General features: G+C 41.8%; 1 protein-coding gene across 6 annotated transcripts in view; it reads left to right on the forward strand.

Moving 5' to 3' along the window:
• The window catches only part of dab2ipa (DAB2 interacting protein a), a 138,051-nt gene extending 126,654 nt beyond the window's left edge, over positions 1-11,397 (forward strand). For all 6 annotated transcript variants that reach the window (XM_048984780.1, XM_048984781.1, XM_048984779.1 and 3 more), the window contains 5 exons: positions 2,165-3,029; positions 4,313-4,465; positions 8,125-8,327; positions 9,211-9,298; positions 10,496-11,397. In XM_048984780.1, the coding sequence (XP_048840737.1) occupies positions 2,165-3,029; positions 4,313-4,465; positions 8,125-8,327; positions 9,211-9,298; positions 10,496-10,663 (1,477 nt within the window). In that variant the 3' untranslated portion in view covers positions 10,664-11,397. The remainder of the gene's footprint in view (positions 1-2,164; positions 3,030-4,312; positions 4,466-8,124; positions 8,328-9,210; positions 9,299-10,495) is intronic.
• The last annotated feature ends 9,216 nt before the right edge of the window (positions 11,398-20,613 follow it).

The following is a 20,613-nucleotide window of genomic DNA, read 5'->3' on the forward strand; positions in this document are numbered from 1 at the left end:
GCCCAGTGCCAGTTTGATATTGGGTCCCCAGCATTAGTCAGTAGAACCGTGGACACATGTCAGGAAATCTCTCTCCATAATTCCTTTATGTTCCCAGTAAGGGATGTTAAATCCTAACGTACTTTGAATCACATAATTTAAATATCCAATTCTCTAACTGGATCAAGCACAAAAGCATGCTGTCAGTCAGTCAGCAAACATAGTAATGTATTTGGTGTTGGGAGTATGACAGGTTAGTATCTCTGAGAAAACGATAAGATTCAGATCCCCCTCACTTAAAAAGCTGCTCTAAGCTCCAGCTGCAAAATGCCATGTGAGTTAAGCTGTTCAGCTCGGAGGTAATGCCGTCTATTAATGTTATCAAACTCAGATCAATATTATAATATTGGATAATGCATGGCAGGTCACAGCGGCTTGGTCTTCCTACACACACACACACACACACACCATGTCTATGCAGTCAAGGTCACATAGTCTAGGAGAATACACCCAGTCTCTGTCAGCTGAGTGAAACTGATGTTTTAATCGCTATCCCAACTGTCAGATGCGATGTATATTCTATATATATTCTAACAAGCGTTCACATATCGGTGGACTTTCTGCACTTGTTAACATGATCCATGTAAACTTCCTGCAATATTGCAGCTTAAAAAATTTTAATGGAAAGAGACAATGCTTGTCTTATCCGAAAAATAATACAGCCGTGTGACTGAGACCTGTGGGTTCGCTTCCCGCCCTCAGCACCCAGGCACCTGGGGGTTAATGGGCCTTGCTGAAGGACCCGCAGATGTGCTGAGGCTAGGCGTGAACTGATGACCTCCTGCTCACAGGCACAGAGGCATAGCCCACTGAGCCAAACGCTGCCCCCAGTGACAGTTATAATTAGCGAATTTCATCATTGTGATCTCTGCTTTAAAAACGTTTTTAGGTGAGCTAGCTTAGCCGCAAAAATGTACATAAATGCGGGTGTCACCCATTTGAGAGCTGCAGCCAATCAATAGCCTGTTCATGCTTTGTGAGCTGTTTCCAGTTTGATAAGGAAAAACCAAATATGGTGAGCGTGGGAGCATTTTGGTTTCCTCATAATTTATGTCGATATCGCTGTCGATAAAACTGCAACTGTATATAGACAATGCTTATGCTAGCAGCAATACATAGAATTGTATTGCAGAATGAGTGTCCATTTACCAGAAGCATCCTGGTGTGATGTTAGATGCTGTAGCCGTAGCAGGAGAGGCAGCCGCTGCACAGATACAGCTCACTCTTGCAGCCACTGTTAAACAGCCACTTAACTTCAACTCGGATCGACACAAAACTATTTAAAAAAGCACTGGGTGGTTTTATAGCGATTGATTTGCAGTCATACTCCGACTGACTGTGTTGATGTCTGTCTAACCTGTGTGTTCATCAGTTTGCATTTTTTTTTCTTCTTATTGGCATTAATATCACACTACTACAGTTAAGACAGGAGTTACTTGTTGCTTTTTGACATTATATGTTGCCCTTATTCGTTAAAATGTTTAGCTTCTTCAACATGTTAAAGAAAATACATTTATAAAATATATTTGACATTGAAAGGTTTTTTATTTATATACATTGAATACAGACCTGGTGCAGTGGCTAGCACTGTTGCCTCACACCTCTGGGGCCCGGGTTCGAGTCTCCACCTGGGTCACATGTGTGTGGAGTTTGCATGTTCTCCCCATGTCGTCGTGGGGTTTCCTCCGGGTACTCCGGTTTCCCCCCACAGTCCAAAAGCATGCTGAGGCTAATTGGACTTGCTAAATTGCCCGTAGGAATGCATGTGTGAGTGAATGGTGTGTGAGTGTGCCCTGCGATGGGCTGGCCCCCCATCCTGGGTTGTTCCCTGCCTCGTGCCCATTGCTTCCGGGATAGGCTCCGGACCCCCCGCGACCCAGTAGGATAAGCGGTTTGGAAAATGGATGGATGGATGGATGAATACAGACCGCACCAAATCTAAAACTATAGATTAGCGTGGATGGATGGATGGATGGATATTCATTGAATACAAACTGCACTGAATCGAAACTATAGATGATGGATGGATGGCTGGATGGATGGATGGTTCTACACATTCAAAAATAAATGACGCGTTCAATGTGCGTTCTCCGGTGCTCATGGCCCACATCTGACGGTCCTGCAGGTTGGTTGACTTCACACGCCTGCCGTCGCCTACTCCAGAGAACAAGGACCTGTTCTTTGTGACGCGGACCTCTGGGGTGCAGGCGTCTCCGGCTCGCAGCTCCAGCTACTCGGAGACCAACGAACCCGACATGCAGGTATCCAACGGCAACAAGAGCCTGTCCATGGTGGACCTGCAGGACAGCCGAAGCTTGGAGAACGGGCCCAACGCCTCGTCCAGCGACGGCCTCAACGATGGACAGGCCGGGGGCAACGGCGCGTGGTCCGCCCGCACTACTCAGGGCAACTTCGGCGGCCATACCTTAAGGAGGGTGGGGCAAACCCCAACAACGCCTAACGCAGAGGGTGTTCCGGGACGGCCTCAGCTGCTGGCCCCGTTGTCTTTCCAGAACCCAGTGTACCAGATGGCCGCTGGGTTGCCAGTTTCGCCCCGCGGCATGGCCGACTCTGGGTCAGAGTGTCACAGCTCCGTCAGCTCTCAGGGCAACAATGAGGATGTTACGGCAGGAAAGCACGCCTTCCTCAACCACGCGGCCAGCGTGGCGGCCAGTGGCGAAGACTTTGTGCGGCGTTCCGGCGAGTTTAACCGCCGGCAGCTGTCCCTCAACGAATCCCAGAATCAGCCCAACGTGCCGCGGCAGAACAGCGCAGGACCTCAGCGCCGTATCGACCAGCCACCGCCCCCTGTCACCAGGGGGCGCACTCCCCCCAACCTGCTCAACACATCGCCCTACCCTCGGCCCTCTAGCGGCAGCATGATGTCATCATCCCCCGATTGGCCAGGCAGTGGAGCTCGACTATGTCAGCAGTCCTCCTTCTCGAAAGGAGACAGTCCAGAAACCAAACAACGCACCCTACACAAGCAGGTTAGCGCACCTGAGGCTTAACATTCTACCTCCATTTTTTAATGCTTAGCTGTTTTAACTTCTAAAAAAGGGTCAAAAAAGAGTCACGGTTTAAAAATGAGATCATTACAGCTGTAGTATATACAGAATAATCAATCAGCCTGCAAAGTTGCTTTCAAAGAGCATTTTGTCACAGATTTTCTGGGAATTAAGTGGACACGCCAAATTAATTGCTTACAGTAGAGCGCTGATTACATACCGCTTGTTCATGTTCAGATGCTTCTTCAAAAGGCTTTGAAATAGATCCTCATCAAAAATTAATCAAGTGCCTCCTAACTTAGCAAAAATCACATGGCATTTGTAGGACAGTGGCCTGCATCGCTCTCTGTGTCCCCATTGTCTCTCCAGTGCGGCAGATCAAGGTGACGCAGACCCATCCGCTGCGTAGCTTGTTAATCGGAAACAGAGTAATGCTGCATAGTGTTTCGCTGTAAAGCGCACGCTGAAACCAGAAGCGTAGAAACTGTTGTGTCAGATCTCAGGGAAGACGTGAAGAAGTCCATCCTCAGCAGTATGGAAAAGGATTGCTGGTCTCTCATCTGTCTACCGCACTGGCTGGGTGATCTCTGATGATAGGTGCATGTGTTTACCCCTGTATCTGAACAGGTGCAGCTGTGTGTGCATTACTGCTCTGTGCGTGTGGGACTCGGTCCACAGCAGTGAGATCTAATTGGCAGTAATTATCGACATAAACGGCTTATTGCTTAGTGAGCGATGCCCCATGATGAAGGCTGCAGATGTAGCATGTGATCTTCCTGCTATTGGCTGACGTGGGACTGAATCATCAGGATGCCCAGACGCAGCAGGTTATTATGATATAGGCTTGTAATCATGAGGGGGTGGGCTTCGGGCAGAAAGCAAAGCCCTTACTGTCTCTCTTCCACAGTTAACCATGTCCTGCAGCCCATTTCAAATAACCTCAGTGAGCTACTTCATGTTTACCTTTTCATCTCAACCTGCAATTGCTGTAATAAATTTTACTGTGACTGTTTCCCTGCCTTGTGCTCCATGCTGACTCTGATAGGGTCCTGGCACCCTCTACTAGATATGCTTGATGTGGAAGACAGAAGGATGGATGGATTTTTACACTGATTTTGTGGATGTTTGCAGGTGGCATAAATTGAGAAATTAGAGAAAGCCTTTTGTTCTTATGGATTCTCTACTGTCTCACCGACACCTTTCTTTGCATCGCTGTCGCTCCTGCTCTCCTCACCGTCTCGTTGCTGCCATGCCACTCCTGCCAGGCCCCGTCCCCGGTGAACCCCAACGCTCTGGATCGCACGGCAGCCTGGCTTCTGAATATGAATGTGCAGTATCTGGAGCACGAGGGGCTCGACCTGGATCCGAAGCACAGGGACGACCTCAGAAACCGAGACGATCTCTCACAGACTGAGAAGGTAACGTCACCACCACCCCCACCCCCTACCCATAAAATCATCACAGGTACCCCCCCCTCCCCCCATATGGCACTCATGTCACTTTCAGAAAATTATGATAGGGTGCATTTCATTTCACAAGTACAAATATGTATTTAAAATATCCCAAAAACCTGACTGTATTTAATGATAAATGCTATTTTTTGGGTTTTGCCATATATAGGCAAGGTTACATCTAAAATAAACCTTTCTCAAGACCTTTCTCAATATCTCTTCTGCTTAGCTGTGAGTTTTTGGGGCAGTTTGAACAAGATCCTCTATTTGCAATTTTTATAGAAAAACTGCAATAATGTCATATAGAGAACTGCTTCTTTATAGATACTAAGCCAAAAGGTCTTTAGTGGGAGCTGGTGATTGGAAATTCTGTGATTGTGGTCTTGTCTCCCACGGAAACGCCATACAAATACTTACTGAGAGGGTAAATTCAGGTCATCCATGTCTCCTGTGACCTCCTTACTTTCTGTCCCCAGGACCTCCCGAATGTTATGTTTATGGGTTGGGAATCCGGAAATTGAAATCAGATGTCTGAGTGGTTTTGCTGCTGATTGGTTGATGAACCGCACTAGTGTTGCACACACACTAAATGCTCACAGCTGCACAGCAGCAATGATGTCAGAACTATCTGTGGAGTCTGAGTGGCGTTTTACTGATAGTGACCAAGACATCAATATTGTGGGATCTGATTGCAGTGTGCTAGACACCGATATGGCGTATTAAATAAGTCAGTGCTAACGCAATTTCATGTCAGTAGTCACTAATTATGTTGTTAACAGTTGCAAATAGATCTTTAGCTTTTGATAAATGCTAAGATTATTGCTATTTTACTACTTTCTTTACAAATAAGCATGTGTATTACATATTCTATTATTTTCTTATGTAGCTATATAAACGGAACCACATAATACAGGGGACTTTTTGGGCCTGGATTATATTTGAGAAATTCAGTAATAGTTCATCTATTTAAAGACTGCGGAAAGTACGTAGGATACTCCATGCATTCTAAAATCAAGCACTTAGTTCCTAGTGAGAAACAAAGAGCAGCTATTTTAGTCACCAAATCAGCAGGTATTACCAAGAAACATTTTGCTTGCACAATGTGAGTGCCCAGACTTTGTGGGACAGTGCAGGTCTCCTGTAGCTGGCAATTTGCTATGGGATGTCGTCTCCCTCGGCTACCCTGGCGCCACCTAATTAAAAGCAATTGAACCTTTTTTTTATTATTATTAATGAAAAATAAGTAGATGAAGCATTTTCACAATTTATATTGTGATGTATTTAAGGAGACGGGCATGTTTCCAAACTGTCCGGATCCGGAGAAGCTCGGCCTTGGCGTGCAGCCGTATTGTCCAGCACGTGGGAAGCTGGCGAGCAGTACTGGTGCTGATGGCCCTTGCTTAGCAAGCATAGTAAGAGTTATTAAGGCAATGGGATTAGCACCCATGCAAAGAAGAATAGAGGGGGAAAAAAACACTATCAGCAAGAACATCAGCCTTACGCTTCGATACTTTTATATGTAATTAAGAAAATTTAAATGCTGTAGTCAGGGGATGCTGGTTTTGCTGTTCTTCATTAGTACACATGGTGTAGAGAAGGGGTATTCAACTAATATTTAGAGAGGTCCAGTTAGAGAAAATATCTTAAAGCAAAGGTCCGGAAGATCATAATGTCCAACTATTTAGTGTGATATGTATTTAACTAGCCTATACAGTAGTATAAACATTGCATGTAATCAATACCTGACTGTTTCACGTATATAACTGTGTAAATACACTTTTGACGTAGGTAATTTTAGTTTTATGATGGAATAATATAGATTTGCCGTAAGATTTCCTGCGTGAGTCTGAAAGTGTGAGTGTCATGCCAGATGCATGAGATTTGGCAACCCTGAAAACTTACATTTTTTGTTTCACCTGAGCTGATTTATATAACAAATAACATTACTGTATACAGTTGTTAAAAAGCGGAAACTTCAACGAACATGAAATCACCAATAAACTACATCTATTTATTCAACATGTTATATAATACATACTGTGTTTGAAAACTTTTCAGCTTTATGATTTCAGAATACATCAGCCACTCTCTTAGGAATGTTACGGCTTTTTGGTTGCGGGTGTTAGCTTCGCTGCTGTTATTAAGCAACCACTCTCTTAGGAACATTATGGCTTTTTAGTTGAGGGTGTTACCTTCGCTGCTGTTATTAACACTAATGGCACATTAGCGCAAACAAAGGGCTGCATATGCCGAACTATGTCTTGCTTGGCGGTTAAAGGCGGTTAACGTTCGTTGGCGTGGAAAATGGCGGTTCTAGCGCTAAACCACTACCGAAAAGACTACAAAAGCTGCTCCGATTAAAATAGAAGCGCCCCGTCAGGTTTTAAATCATAACTTTCTAGTTTTAGTTATCGGTCCAGGTCCATGTGGGACAGCTTCTGAGTCCAGACCTAGACCGCGGTCCACCTCTTAGTGACCTCTGATGTAGAGGTTTTCCTAAATGCTGCAGATGTAAGAAGGGTCAAGGTGAGACAGCTTCGTAGGGAGGGAAATGTGACTGATGAGGGACACGGTGTGACAAACATCACTGTCTGATATCTTCTCTTCCCGTTTCGCTACAGAGAAACCTTCTCATACCATACTGAGGTCAGCTGCCCTGGTCGGTTTGCTTTGTCGAAATCTGCACTGTGTGCTCATCTCCAGGTTCTCCAGAGCACGTCCACTTCGCCCTGACTGTAGATGGTTAAGATCATCCATTTAGGAGGCTTTGCTTTTCTTACTTTCATACTCTATGGGGAGGGGGTGTCAAACCTGTGTGAATTCCATTGGGTAAGATGGCTAGGAAACAATTATTTGCCAGCGGAAGATGGAAGTTATTAATGTGCAAAACGTTTCATTGTTGGTTCACTGGTGTATATGATAAACCTTTGTGATGGTACATCTCTGAATCCCCTTCTGGTAGAGAGCCACACTTCAATAACGGGGCTTTGTCCATGCAAGGTAAACCCTGTCTTGGATAAAATTTGGTCCTTTGGGAGGTCTTCAGAAACTCTTGTAAAGATATTCTGCAGTCAGCCTTTATGAAAGAGGCTGGAATCACTGCTCCTCAGTGCCACCAGATATATATATATATACTTCTAAATCCATTAGGGATTTGCTGACTTACAGAGTTTGCCTGAACAAGCATAAATACACCTTCCAGCTGAAAAGGATTCTAGGATCTAGCGCTAGCAATGCCGGGCTAACTATAGAGCAGGAGCATGATTATGCAAGCAGCGTCCTTCGTTCCTGTACGCTCCCTAAACATAGATACATTTAACTGGAAAACTGAGAGTTATCATCTGGAAGACTATAGAGATGATGCACAGAAGATAACCCATGAAATTATTAAGGTAGAAGAAAAACACAGCCTAATTATTCAAATTAGTTGTTCCTGGGAGCATAGTCATTAAGCAGAATAAGGAGGGTGAAACCAAATCTAAGTTGAACAATAGGATATTTCAGGCAGGCAGTCTAAGGAGGTAATGATTAAGAGGTCTGTTCCTCTTGGCCGTCTTGGTTATTTTCATCATCATTAGCAGGGTTGTGTATCTGCCCTCTGATCTCCGCCATTGTGCTGCCCCCAGTACCAGCAGGAGATCGCCATCCTGCAGGAGAAACTCCGCATCTCGGCCAAGAAGCTGGAGGAATACGAGTCTCGGCTGAAGGAGCAGGACGAGCACTCCCACAAGATGATGATGGAGTACCAGGCGCGGCTGGAGGAGTCTGAGGAGCGCCTGCGTCGGCAGCAGGACGACAAGGACCTGCAGATGAAAGGGATCATCAGCAGGTGAGAGCGCCACTTCTGGGACTGTCGAAAAGGACTTTGCTGAGTCAGGTTTGACCAGTGATGTTCTGAAATAGTAATCCATTACCAAGGTTTACGGCTGAAAGGATTTTCCTTTTTTGAAAAGTCTTTTTTTCCACTATGCGCTTGGTTGGTTCCTTACTCAGGTTGACCTCTTTTGTGTAGCACGTTTTAGGCTTAAATAGCTGGTACTATTAACAGCACAGTTCCTGTATTGCACAAAGGAACCAGTTTGTAAGTTTAGTTCTTTTTCGTTACTAGACTGAACACAATCGCCTTGGTAAAATTCTGCTTAATTTTCTTTGGTGTTTGATTTCTAAAGCTTTAGTAATTGTTTTCATCTTGGCGTATAAACACACTTATTACCTAAATGAGTTGTATAATGTAATAATGATGTTAGCACACAGACAGCATATTCAATGCTCTTTACAGCGTGGATAGAGCAGAGTTTGTGCCTTGTTTTTGGGAGGCTCACAGACTGAGCTGAGTGTCCATGCTGTTTTCTCCGGAGGTGTGGTGTGGAGTAACTCCCTGACTCCCACACTTGGTACGGGTTCCCTGTGGCAGCACTGGGAGAGCCGAGTCACGGAGTCACACGGAGACTTAGCTGCTATCGCAGTCGTACTTCACAGACGCCGCCACAGCAATTCGCCACAGCGATAGACATCACACACTCGTCACTAACGAGTATCCCCACATCGCTCCACACTATCTGTGCAGGATGAGGGAGGGGATTATGGTTGGCTTCTTCAGCGCCACCCCGTGCCCCTTTGGGAAAATACCATACTTGTAAAGAGGGGGGGCGGGCGTGATGTAGGACAGTGAGGGACGGCCAATATGAGACACTCTGTTTTAAACCATCCAGGTTAATGTCCGTTGAGGAAGAACTGAAAAAGGATCATTCGGACATGCAGGCTGTGGTGGACTCCAAGCAGAAGATCATCGAGGCCCAGGTGAGGGTCGGGTGTACGATATGAAATGTCAGCCCGAGATGTTGCCGTTGGCCCTGCATTGTATCGGACTCCAGGAGCAGAGTCTCATAATGACCAAAAGAGCACAGGCTAACTTCAGAAAGCACACTCGGAAAAAAACTGGGACAATTCCCAGCAACTTCATTGCTTGGGAAATTTCTCGCGGCTTCTGCAAACAGGCGTGAGATTTTCTACATGCTGTGCTGTGCACCTCGCCTCCCCCAGCCTGACAAAGACCAGAAAGGCGCAGCATGTGCTTACATCAGCACAGAACTGACTCCCCACGCAGGCGTTTCCGGATAATGATGTCATAAAGCACCTTTATCTTTCTTTCTTTGCTCCTCCCATCCTGGGAGCTTTATGTACTCTGATATATGCTCTACATAGGTTGTGACAGTGGGTAAATGTGGTAGCCCTGTGTCACATAAAGAATGTAATTTAATTTCTTTTGTTATCATGAACCTTTTCAGTGCACTGGGTGGAATCTCTCAGAACTGGTCTGTGGGATTTTAGCCTATAAATTCACAAACCTTTTCAGTGGGCATAGAACATCATTCAGTAAACTACATACCAACTGTTGACTGCTATTTTTCCCATAAAGGGCAGAGTAATACTATCTGTTCATTAGAGGTTTTCTGGTGACATACATATTCCTCCTTTGTAGGCTCTGCTCTGCTGAAGACAGTTAGTGTTTTTTTTTTCTTATCTGAAGGTTATTGGATCCAGAAAAAATCACAGTCTTTGTGCAAACAGTTATATTATGTCAGGCTCCATGGAGGAACAGAACAGCAATTTTCTCACAACATTTATAACGGCCAAGGACATGCAGTCTATGTCTCTAAATTGCCTATAGTGTTGTGTGTGTGTGTGTGTGTGTGTGTGGGGGGGGGGGGGTTGTGGGTATGTATACATTAAATTGTGGGGGCCAGATGCCACAATGTGGTAAAGGACCTGTCATTTTGATTTTGTGGGGACCACCATAAACTCAATTTTATAAAAATTCAGTTACTGCAATCAAAGAACGTCAAAAGTTGTGTATTTGTTTGGTTACTTATGATTAAGGTTAGGGCTGGGTAGGGGTTAAGGTTGTCATTGTTGGGATTAGGGTTTTTTCTCAAAGGGATTAATGGAGAGTCCCCACAAAGATATGATCTGGTTCTCCATCTGCCTGTCCTGTAGGAGAAGCGCATCACATCCCTGGATGCAGCCAACGCACGTCTGATGAGCGCCCTGACGCAGCTGAAGGAGCGCTACAGCATGCAGACCCGCAACGGCATCTCCCCCACCAACCCCACCAAGCTGCAAATCACAGAGAACGGAGAGTTCCGGAACAGCAGCAACTGCTAGGATGGACGGGACAACACGGCGCCACCTTGGACTGGGGCTCAGGAGGGCAGCTGCGTGAAGAGCTGCCAATTGTCAGGGCGCATTCATGGGTGGGACAGCAGCTCTTTCAGGGTACAGCGGGCATCGGGGGTGCAGGCAGTGCTGCACACGTTGACGATGCGGTGGCAGAATTCCATTATTTTCAATGGATGGTCAGTTCCATTGGGAGCAGGGAGTATTTTTTTATTATTGGTCACTGTTATTTATGGCTCTTTGGGTTAAAACTGAGGGCTGGATCTGCTCTCCCAAGCTCTCAAGCACTTGAGGGTGACCTGGACTGGGTTGACTCACTCCCTCCGTAGGAGAAGAGAGACCCTCTAAATCTGTGTTCAAGCTTGTGAGAAACCACTATGTAATGAGCGAAATCCACCCATCCAGAGAAATCCAACCATCTTTGCTTAGAATCAATTAACTATGTTTCTCTCTAGCCAGGGTATGGTTGTGCTCATTTAAATACGAAACACAAAAAAGATCAGTCTTGTAAAGAGTCTTGTATTTTAGAGGTGTTTTTTTCTACTAAGCGGAAACCTCAACAGTTTGTGGTATCTCTCTCATGTCAGTGTTACACTTTTTATGTCATTGTCCCAGGTCTCAGTGACCAGGACGGTTTAAGCTAAATATATTTTGCAATGCACGTTTTTAACATTACAATGAAATTTAAAATGGTTTAGTTTGTACTATAAACCTCGAGCTGATTTTACATCCCAGGTTTACAATCCCTTGAGTTACATCCCAGGTTTACTAGTCAAACCAGTGTCTCAGCAGCGTTCCAGCATGTGAAAAATAGACTGACACTGGCCACGCCACTTGATCCAGTTGTGTACTATGAATGGTATCCCAGCTGTCTAATTTGAATATGAACAGTAGCCCTGGCTGGCTTTTCTTATTGCATGTTAATCAGGGTCAGTTCTAAACATTCTGATTTTGCTGTGTGCCATACAGCGTTGGCCTAGAAGACACATAGACTTACAGAGTGGGGGCAGGGTAAATACTGCATTGGGAATTCCTGAAATTAGGGCTAATGTGGAACAATGCCATTAAATCATTTTTCTATTTATTTATTTTTTGCGCTCCTTTGGTCGTACGGCACATTGTTTTGCCCCAAGAGCAGGAATGACACATATCCTTCAGGGTGTGACTTGAACATCACACAATGACATCCATGTGCTGCACAAAACAAGTCAGGAAACTCTCCGGAATGTACTGTGGGCTGAAATGTGAAAGTAGCTCCTGCTTAATATGCGCGGCGTCAGTGTATCACAGTAATACTTGCATAAATAGAATAAATAATATATATGTAATCAGCAAATACAATGTACGTTATCGTTTTCAATATGCTACATTTACTTTTCCAATTGAATCTCTGCCACCCAATCTCATGTATCGGCTTCCGAAATACCGATTATGCTATATATTTACAGTATCTAAGCTCATACATATCAATTCTTCATTACATTTACTGTGTTATGCCAAGGCAGCCTATATTTAGCATCTAAATTAATACATCTAATTTGTAAAAGCACATAATTTTAGCATAATTGCCATTATTGAAACAAATAGAAACAAGTGAATGCGAGTAAAAAATTAACGAATTAGCTAAGGCTAATGGCCAGTCCCTGCAGATAGAATGTTGTTGTTTTTTTGGTGCAGCATTAACAGGGCACGTATGTTACAATCAGCATTTCTTTGGAAGGTGTAGCCCCTCTAGAAAGAGAATTATAATCAAAACTCCCATCTGTCTCTCCGAGATAAGCGGCGTTCATTTTAAATGTGCTCATGCTTCAAAGTGGACTGCCAGAGAGCGAGATATATCCAGAGAGAAAGCGAAAATAAAAAAATTATTTCTTTGTCTCTGGTTCACTGTACGGGTGTTAAGCGGTAATATTTAAATCCCGTCATTTATGTGCTTGCTTTAGGTATCCAACTTTGAGAAACAAAGTTCTCAGTCATTGTTTATTTAAATCAAAAGCATATGTGGATATAAGTGAACTACCATGGCTCCAAGGATGTAAATGATAACCGTCAGAGTGGTGTTTAAATGATTATTATTTATTTCGAATTGTTCATTTGATCAAGCTGGCTGCCACAGTAATAGTTCTGCTTGATTATTGCATCATCTTTCTGGGATGTATTGAATTGTGAATACAAACCTGCGAGATGCACTTATTTCGATTGTAAATATCATACAATGCAGAGGTCGAGAACAATGAAAGACCCAGTATGATGTATTTGTATTTTACATGTGCCCCGCAAAAGGGAAATATTTTGGTCGACACCAGCTTACTGCAAGCACGTAAAAACAAGGAAGTGTTTTTGACAGGAGAGTCCTTACACTCCATCGTATTGCTCGGTTTTGACTAGCGATGGCCTGCATTTAAATTATCGCTGCACACTTTGATATGCTATTTGGCTCATCAAATTTTACTGGAGCATCGAATGAACTGAATTCCGTATCAGAGTTTATTGAAAATGAGTCGCTTGTTAACACTATACCTATGTTGTTTATATTTTATCTACAGTCGGCAATGTGTCTTACTGCTATAATGTGTAAAAAATTTAGTAATTGAGGTCAGACTAATTTTTGTGGTGATGAACCAACTGTACGTCTCAAAGTAACTCTTTAATGGCAGTTTGAATGAGCAGGAGACCATTACCCCATCCTCTTTGGTTTTCTGACCTTTGGCTTCAGAGATGTTTATCAGCACCCATGGTGAATTCTGGCCAACTGCCGCATCCAGCTGTATACAAAACTGCATGAAATCTGAACTCCAATCAGGAACCTAACGATTGCTGCGTTCCAGGGAAAGTGAAATGTGAAAATGCAGGGCAGAATCCACACAGGAAACTGGGTAAAGATTTTACAGGAAATATACACTGGACCTGTGATCGTGGTTAAATGTAACTCTCTCATGACAGTGAAGAGACAAGTTTCAGGAAATGTGATCTTTCGTTTGTATTTAGCATTCATATGGTGCATCACACAGTACACCTAAGTGATGGACCAGCTGATCTGACTCGTTTAAGAATGTCTTACTGGCACCTCATTATAATTCTTTTGCAACAGCATTTCAGCTTTCTGTATGTGTTTGTTCTTTATCATTTGCATGTCTCATGCCCAGTGCTACGGTCGCACAGAGAGTTAAGTTGCCAATGGTAAGAAAAGAATACCACCTTATTTGCTGCATACTTTGTATGTGTTTAACTATAAAGATTCATGTATTTAGAGGTATTGAGCCTCAAAGATGTAAATAAAATGTTAACGATATTTTTAACTACTGTTATAAAAAAAGTTCTTTTTGTACAGTTAATGTTCCCTGTGTTTAATTCTTAATGCAAAATGCATATTATGGTACTATTGTAAAAAGGTACAACAGTGATTGCTCCAGTTTCATCCCTCTGAAGCTTATTTTGTTTTACCATTTTTGCATGAAGGCTCTCTTAGGTCAAAGGAAAACACTGTTCTATCCAGTATGAATTCTGTGTATGTGTGTGTATGTAGGGAGATTATGTTTATATTACATTGTGGGGACCAATGTATATTTGTACTGAATAAGCAATATTAATATCGTAAAATTAACAGTCTGGATCAAATGTAGAGAAAATAGAATATAAATATTAAATGTGTATGTGTGTGTAAATTATGTTTATATTACATTGTGGGGACCAAATTCCCCCACAATGTCATAAAAACCTGTTATTTTGACATTGTAAGGATCATTTTTCAGGTCTCCACAAAGATCTATGAATGTAATCAAAAAACTAAAAATGCCAAAAGTCCCAAAGTTTGTTTGGTTCTTATGGTTAAGGTTAGGGCTGGGTGGGGGTTAAGGTCCTCATGCTGTGATTAGAGTTTCCCCCATAGAAATGAATGGAGAGTCCCCACAAAGATAAAATTTTAAATCTGTGTGTGTGTCTATGTATATATTAGGTTGTGGGGACCAATTTTTCCATAAGGGGAAAAAGTTTTGTAAAAATCAATGTCTGCTATCAAAAAACTAAAAATGTCAAAGGTTTTTATTCTGTTTGGTTACTTACAGTAAAGATTAGGACTTGGTAAGGGTTAAGGTTGTCATTATGATTCTTCCATAGAAATGAATGGACAGTCCCCACAACGATTTGAATACAAACGTGTGTGTGTGTATGTGTGTGTGTAGATATGTATATACTATATTACCTTTGGTCCCCACAATGTGATAAGAACCTGTCATTTTGACGTTGTGGGGATAATTTTTCATGTCCCCATAAAGATCTGTGAATGCAATCACAAAACTGAAAATGGCAGAAGTCTTGTATTTTGTTTGGTTACTTATGCTTAAGGTCAGGGCTGGGTGGGGGTTAAGGTCGTCATGCTGGGATTAGCGTTTTGCTTATAGAAATTAATGGAGAGTCCCCACAAAAATATGAATACAAACCTGTGTGTGCATGTCTTGAATGGCAGATAGCTTTCTACTGAGTAGTAGCTTAGACATACTCGACCAAGGAAAAAGCACAAAATATTTGCTTGGACACTTGGAACGCGAACACTTCTTCCTGATGAAACATTAAAAATGTCGCCCTGTATAGACATTCTTTATACAATTCCGAGCAACTTATTTGAGCTCTAGACACCTGAATCTGAAACTCATTAGTTGCATATGCGTCACTAAGCTCGTGAAGCGAGAGTGACTGTGCGGTAGCACTCTATCTGCACTGGACAAACGTTGACAGGTCCACGTTACACCAGGTGGTTTATATTCTAAGGAGTTTCTGGTGAGACCCTGGCATGTGGATTGCGGAACCTCCCTATCGTGTGATGAGCGTGTGACATGACGTCAGTGTTTTCCTTTGAGGAAGGAGACGTCCTTTGTGAGCAGCTGACTGCATAATCACTGGCATAATCAAAAATCACTGTGGCGTTTAATTCCCTGGTTGTCTCTTCCATCACTCTTTCAGATTAGCTCATATGTACAGAGATATTTCTAATTTACTAGATTTAATGACTCCTTTTATTGAAACCCCTTCTCATTAACATTCACATCTACCCAGTTAGCATATCGTACATCTGCATTACATGCGTTAACATCCTTCTGTTCATAATGTTGAAATTTCCATGCTGGAATGTGTGACATAAAATGCATGCATTCTACTCTAAACTAAATGTACATTTACATTATATTTACATTTACCTAACCTACATTTCATACTTAGATTCCACCATATAGACAAGCTACTACAATTGCAGCAGAATGAACTGAATGTAACAGGCAAAAATGCAAATACAGCAGTATAATTGTGGTTGGTGCAGCTCTTCTCCTCTTCCTAAAACTGGGCTTCTTCAAAAAATTCAGGAAACATCGATTCATGCTTTCTACCATAAATATCAAATCCTGTCAGTTTTGGTTGTATTTCAGAATGATGCAACTGTGAGATGTTATTTAACCTGTTGTGATTAGGCACCTGAACTTGCCGCATGCATGAACTGAATGGAAATGACTGGCTCCTTCACATATCCTATCACTGCTTTACTGCATTTTTTTTATTCTCCATCTTCACTCCTGCTGTTATGAAATGAGAGAAGCAACTAGTATTATATCCCAATAAGAGAAAAATTCTCTCTTTCCTGCTGGTGTTCGAAGATAAAAGTAATGTGTTTTATAATCTCTTAGAAGCACTTTTGTATGTTAAAAGTGACATATTTGCTGAATATTGATGTAGAAAAGAAAACGATGTACAAAAAGAGAGTTGGTTTTTCTGTGTTTCAGATAAATTGTGGCAGTGCAACTTATGTACATTTGCACCTAGAGTTATTAAAGTTTTATTTAGCTATTTTAAGTTTCGGATGTTTTTTTGAACATTACAACAGACCTAAGAACAAAAGCAAGTCTGCTGTCTGCTTCTATACTTTTCTAAAACTTTTTTATTGTTTTTTTTAAATGGTGTTTTCCTGTGGAAAATACTCAGGTAGTGAAGTATAAGTTATAATATATTGGGAAAATATACAAAATATTGTATTACTGTAATATCCTTGTGTTTATATTTTCATCACTTTCTTAGCTAAGACTACACCAAGAAGCTATTTCTGTGGTGTTTTACTCTCCTGGAACCTTTCTGAATGTCTTCCCTCAGAATTTATACATACCCTTCAGATCTTTTGGTTTCCCATTCCCAAGCATTTCTTGGTTGACTTTGATGCATTTGGGGATCATTATTTTGCTAGGAGGTCCCTTTGTGGGCAGCTTGGGAAGAAGTTGTTTGTCTTGGAATTTGGCCGAGTTCATGATGCCATCTGTCTTAACGAGAGCCCATGGTATGCGGACGTCAAACAGTCCGGAAACAACAAAGGCCTTCAGCTATATTTCATCTTTACCCTAATTTTTTTTTGCACAACAGAATGATTGTCTGTCTGAGGCCAAATACAGCATTATTGTATATGTGTAAAAAAACTCAGTATTATCTTGTCTGATTGTACCACACATTTGCAGTTGTAAATAAACCCAAGAAAGTTTTTTTCTTTTCTTGAAAAACTGCTTGAAAAACACTTTTGAAAGGGGGGTGACATTGAATGGTGGTTTTGGAAACGCCACAAAGTTTTTAAAACTTTTGGCCTTGAACTCCCTTCGTTTTTCAAACCGTCTGTCAAGCATAAGAAGAAATTATGAACCTTGGGGAGCTAAATGAACTATGTCCTCTACCTGCCATCACAACCACTGGTGGGGTTAAATCTAGTAATTCATACCTTTCGCTCTGTTATTAATGATTTCCATAACAATGTTGGTATAATTCCGTTGCTTTACAGAATTCTGTTACCATGTTCAGGATGGATGGATTTCAGACACAAGGATCCTTTAGTAACCCTGAAAAAAGGAAATACTTAGAACCCACTATACCATATGATGGACTTTGAAGCACGATAAGTTTTTTTTTTTTTTTTTTGCAATATAGTGTGACATATTTTGATAGGAAAATTATTTTCAAGACAAATCCCTCCATAAGTATATGAATATTCTGTATAAGTAGGAACTGGAAGGCCTGACTGCATTTAAGAAGTGAATAATACATGATGCATTTATTTTACAATTGTTTTGTTTGAAATTTGGAGAATATAGCAGAATGTGGAAATGTTTAGTAAGAGTTAAATGGTAGAGTATGATGGAACAAAAGCATTAATGCATTAGCATTAATATTAATATTAAATAATTAAAACAGGGTGTTTTATTTTGCGCAAAGCCAAGGCAGCATATAGTCCAGGTCGCAGCATCCCTGCTGTGAGGCCAGCTGCTGTTTGGGGGGGTGCTTTTTGACAGGGGGCCTGGAACGCCTGTCAGCAAAGCCGACAAAAAGCATCAAATCTTTAATCTGCAAATGTTATGAAGCTGGCCAGAGATTTATCTATCGGCAGGATAATCTGAAAAGTGAATCTCTGGCCAGCTTTATAACTTGCAGCTTTCCCTCATGGAATGGCTGTATTGCAGTGCAGTGGGTATCCTAGAGAGGCACAGGGAAAGCGGGGATTTAATTCCGGATCAAAACGTCTTCAACTATAAAGTCTTTATCCAATATCTTCAAAATAAATATTAGACTGCCTCTAGAAAAATGTATTGTGACAAAACTTTTATGTTGTAGTTCAGCACAATGTTAAAAAGTCCAAGGCAGGATTATTCCAGTATGATTAATATTGGTCTCACAACCACATGTATGCGTACAATTTTTACCCTTTTAATTGTGGAATGCTGCGTTTGTTGCTAATATAAATCAGCTGTAAGTTATCTGCCATCTCAACGGCACCTGTAAGAGATTTCCAGTGACTGATGAGATGGTCCTTTTCAGGCTCCGGGTAACTGATCGCTCCCATCAAGATCTGTGAATGTTCATAGCAAAAATGTAATACCCCACACCCTCGGCCTCCTGCTTGGCTTTCAGCATCAAGCGCCTAGGTAATGGTTTCATTAAAATTCCATGTTTCCCGGGAACAAAAGGATAATCAGAAAAGGGATTTTTTTTTTTAGCCACACCACTTTTCTGTGTGAACTGAATGAATACCTTAAATCAATAGGAGCCTGTAATTGTGTGTGGGTATTGCATTTAAGTATAGAGGAGGAAATCATGCCCTCCTACCCCCCGGATGGTCTGACTGCACTTCACAAAGGTTTGAATGCAGAACTCCGGAAAGAGCATAGAACTTATTTCACCTAAGATGGAACCATACGTCTTTGCAGTTGCTCATGAGGAAAACAAAGTTTTAAAGAGGCAATCTAGACTTTTACAGGTTCATTAAACAGCATGAGGACTACTTCAGACCACAATTCAGAGTAATTTAGCCGTACAATGACAGACTGGAGTTGTGTCATGCTACTGCAGCAATGCATGCTATTATTAGAAACAGACTTCGCAAAAGCTTTTCTAGGAAAAGCTTTCATGTACCAGGAACCATACTGTTGTTGTTGTTTACTCTTATATTTTCATTTAGAATGGTCTCCTCAGGCAGATAATTAAGAAGATTTGCAGGTATGTGGAATGAAGCAAGCTATTCTGATTCAAGGATGCACTTTTGCAATTATAAGGACACATAAAAGATAATAATGTCTGACAGTTTAGTATTAAAAAAAAAAACAAAATTAAATGATTTAACAATCCAAGTTTCAGATTCTTACATTACAGTGACATTTGTGTAGCTTCTAGGACCCTTGATAAATAATGTATATTCTGGTCCGCTTCAGACAGGACATAAATTGATAATTATGAGTTATTATGAGTAGTCATGCCTATCAGCCCATGATACTGAGTTTCTCCCCTCTCAGCTCAACTTCAGGTATGTTGAGTCCTCTGTGACTGTGACTCTTTATATTCAACTGGTTGGTTGAAACAATATCGTGGTTTGGATTTGTACTCTCTGGACCTGAAATATATTTAACTGATTTTAACTGCCAAATAAATCTAGAAAATAAACAATTCTCATAAAACCTTGGAAGAACATAAGAAAGTCTGCTCTGCTCTTTCCCGATCCGGATGTGGGTGGCACATCACCAGCTGTAATCACAGTCTACAGCAGCTGACCCGGTGCTTATAATGTTTCAATGTCCCCAGCTGGATACCAGCAAAAAGCTGCCTACCGCTTTCACTGTTCAGTTCCTGCTTCTTCTCCTTTTGCTTTATCTATAAAGAACAGCTGATACTTATGCACCCTCTCCATGAAAATCCCGCAGAATGCAGGTTCCACTTAAAATTTGGACTATGACTGAAATGTTACTCCAACTTGCTTGTGATGCTTGAGTTGTGCATCGCTCCGATCTAAAGCAACAGAAAGTTCTGTTTACAGGTTTCTTTCATACTTGTTATACACTGGCAAACTGTCATGATTTTCCCCAATACTTTTGTAGTTGTATTCCAGATATTGTCTTTAACTAGGGCATCCCTGTTCAGCGTACACAAAATTAATATCTTTTGGATACATTTTGACTGCTGCTGTTCTCACACACAGATCATTATTACTTTACTTTTACATTCAATAATGTATATGCGACATACACTATATTGCCAAAAATATTCGGACATCCCTCCAAATCATTGAATTCAGGTGATCCAATCACTTTCATAGCCACAGGTGTATAAAATCAAGCACCTAGGCATGCAGGCAGCTTCTACAAACATTGCAAAAGAATGGGTCGCTCTCTGGAGCTCCCTGACTTCAAGCTTGGTACTGTGATAGGATGCTACCTGTGCAATAAATCCATTCGTGAAATTTCCTCGCTGCTAAATATTCCATGGTCAACTGTTCATGGCATTATAACAAAAAGCAATTGGGAACAACAGCAACTCAGCCACGAAGCCATGTAAAATCACAGAGCGGGTACAACGCATGCCCAAATGTGCAGAAGTTGCCAACTGCCTGCAGAGTCAATAGCTACAGACCTCCAGACTTCGTGTTGCCTACA

Source organism: Brienomyrus brachyistius, chromosome 2, assembly GCF_023856365.1.
Source record: "Brienomyrus brachyistius isolate T26 chromosome 2, BBRACH_0.4, whole genome shotgun sequence".
Taxonomy (NCBI): Eukaryota; Metazoa; Chordata; class Actinopteri; order Osteoglossiformes; family Mormyridae; genus Brienomyrus; species Brienomyrus brachyistius.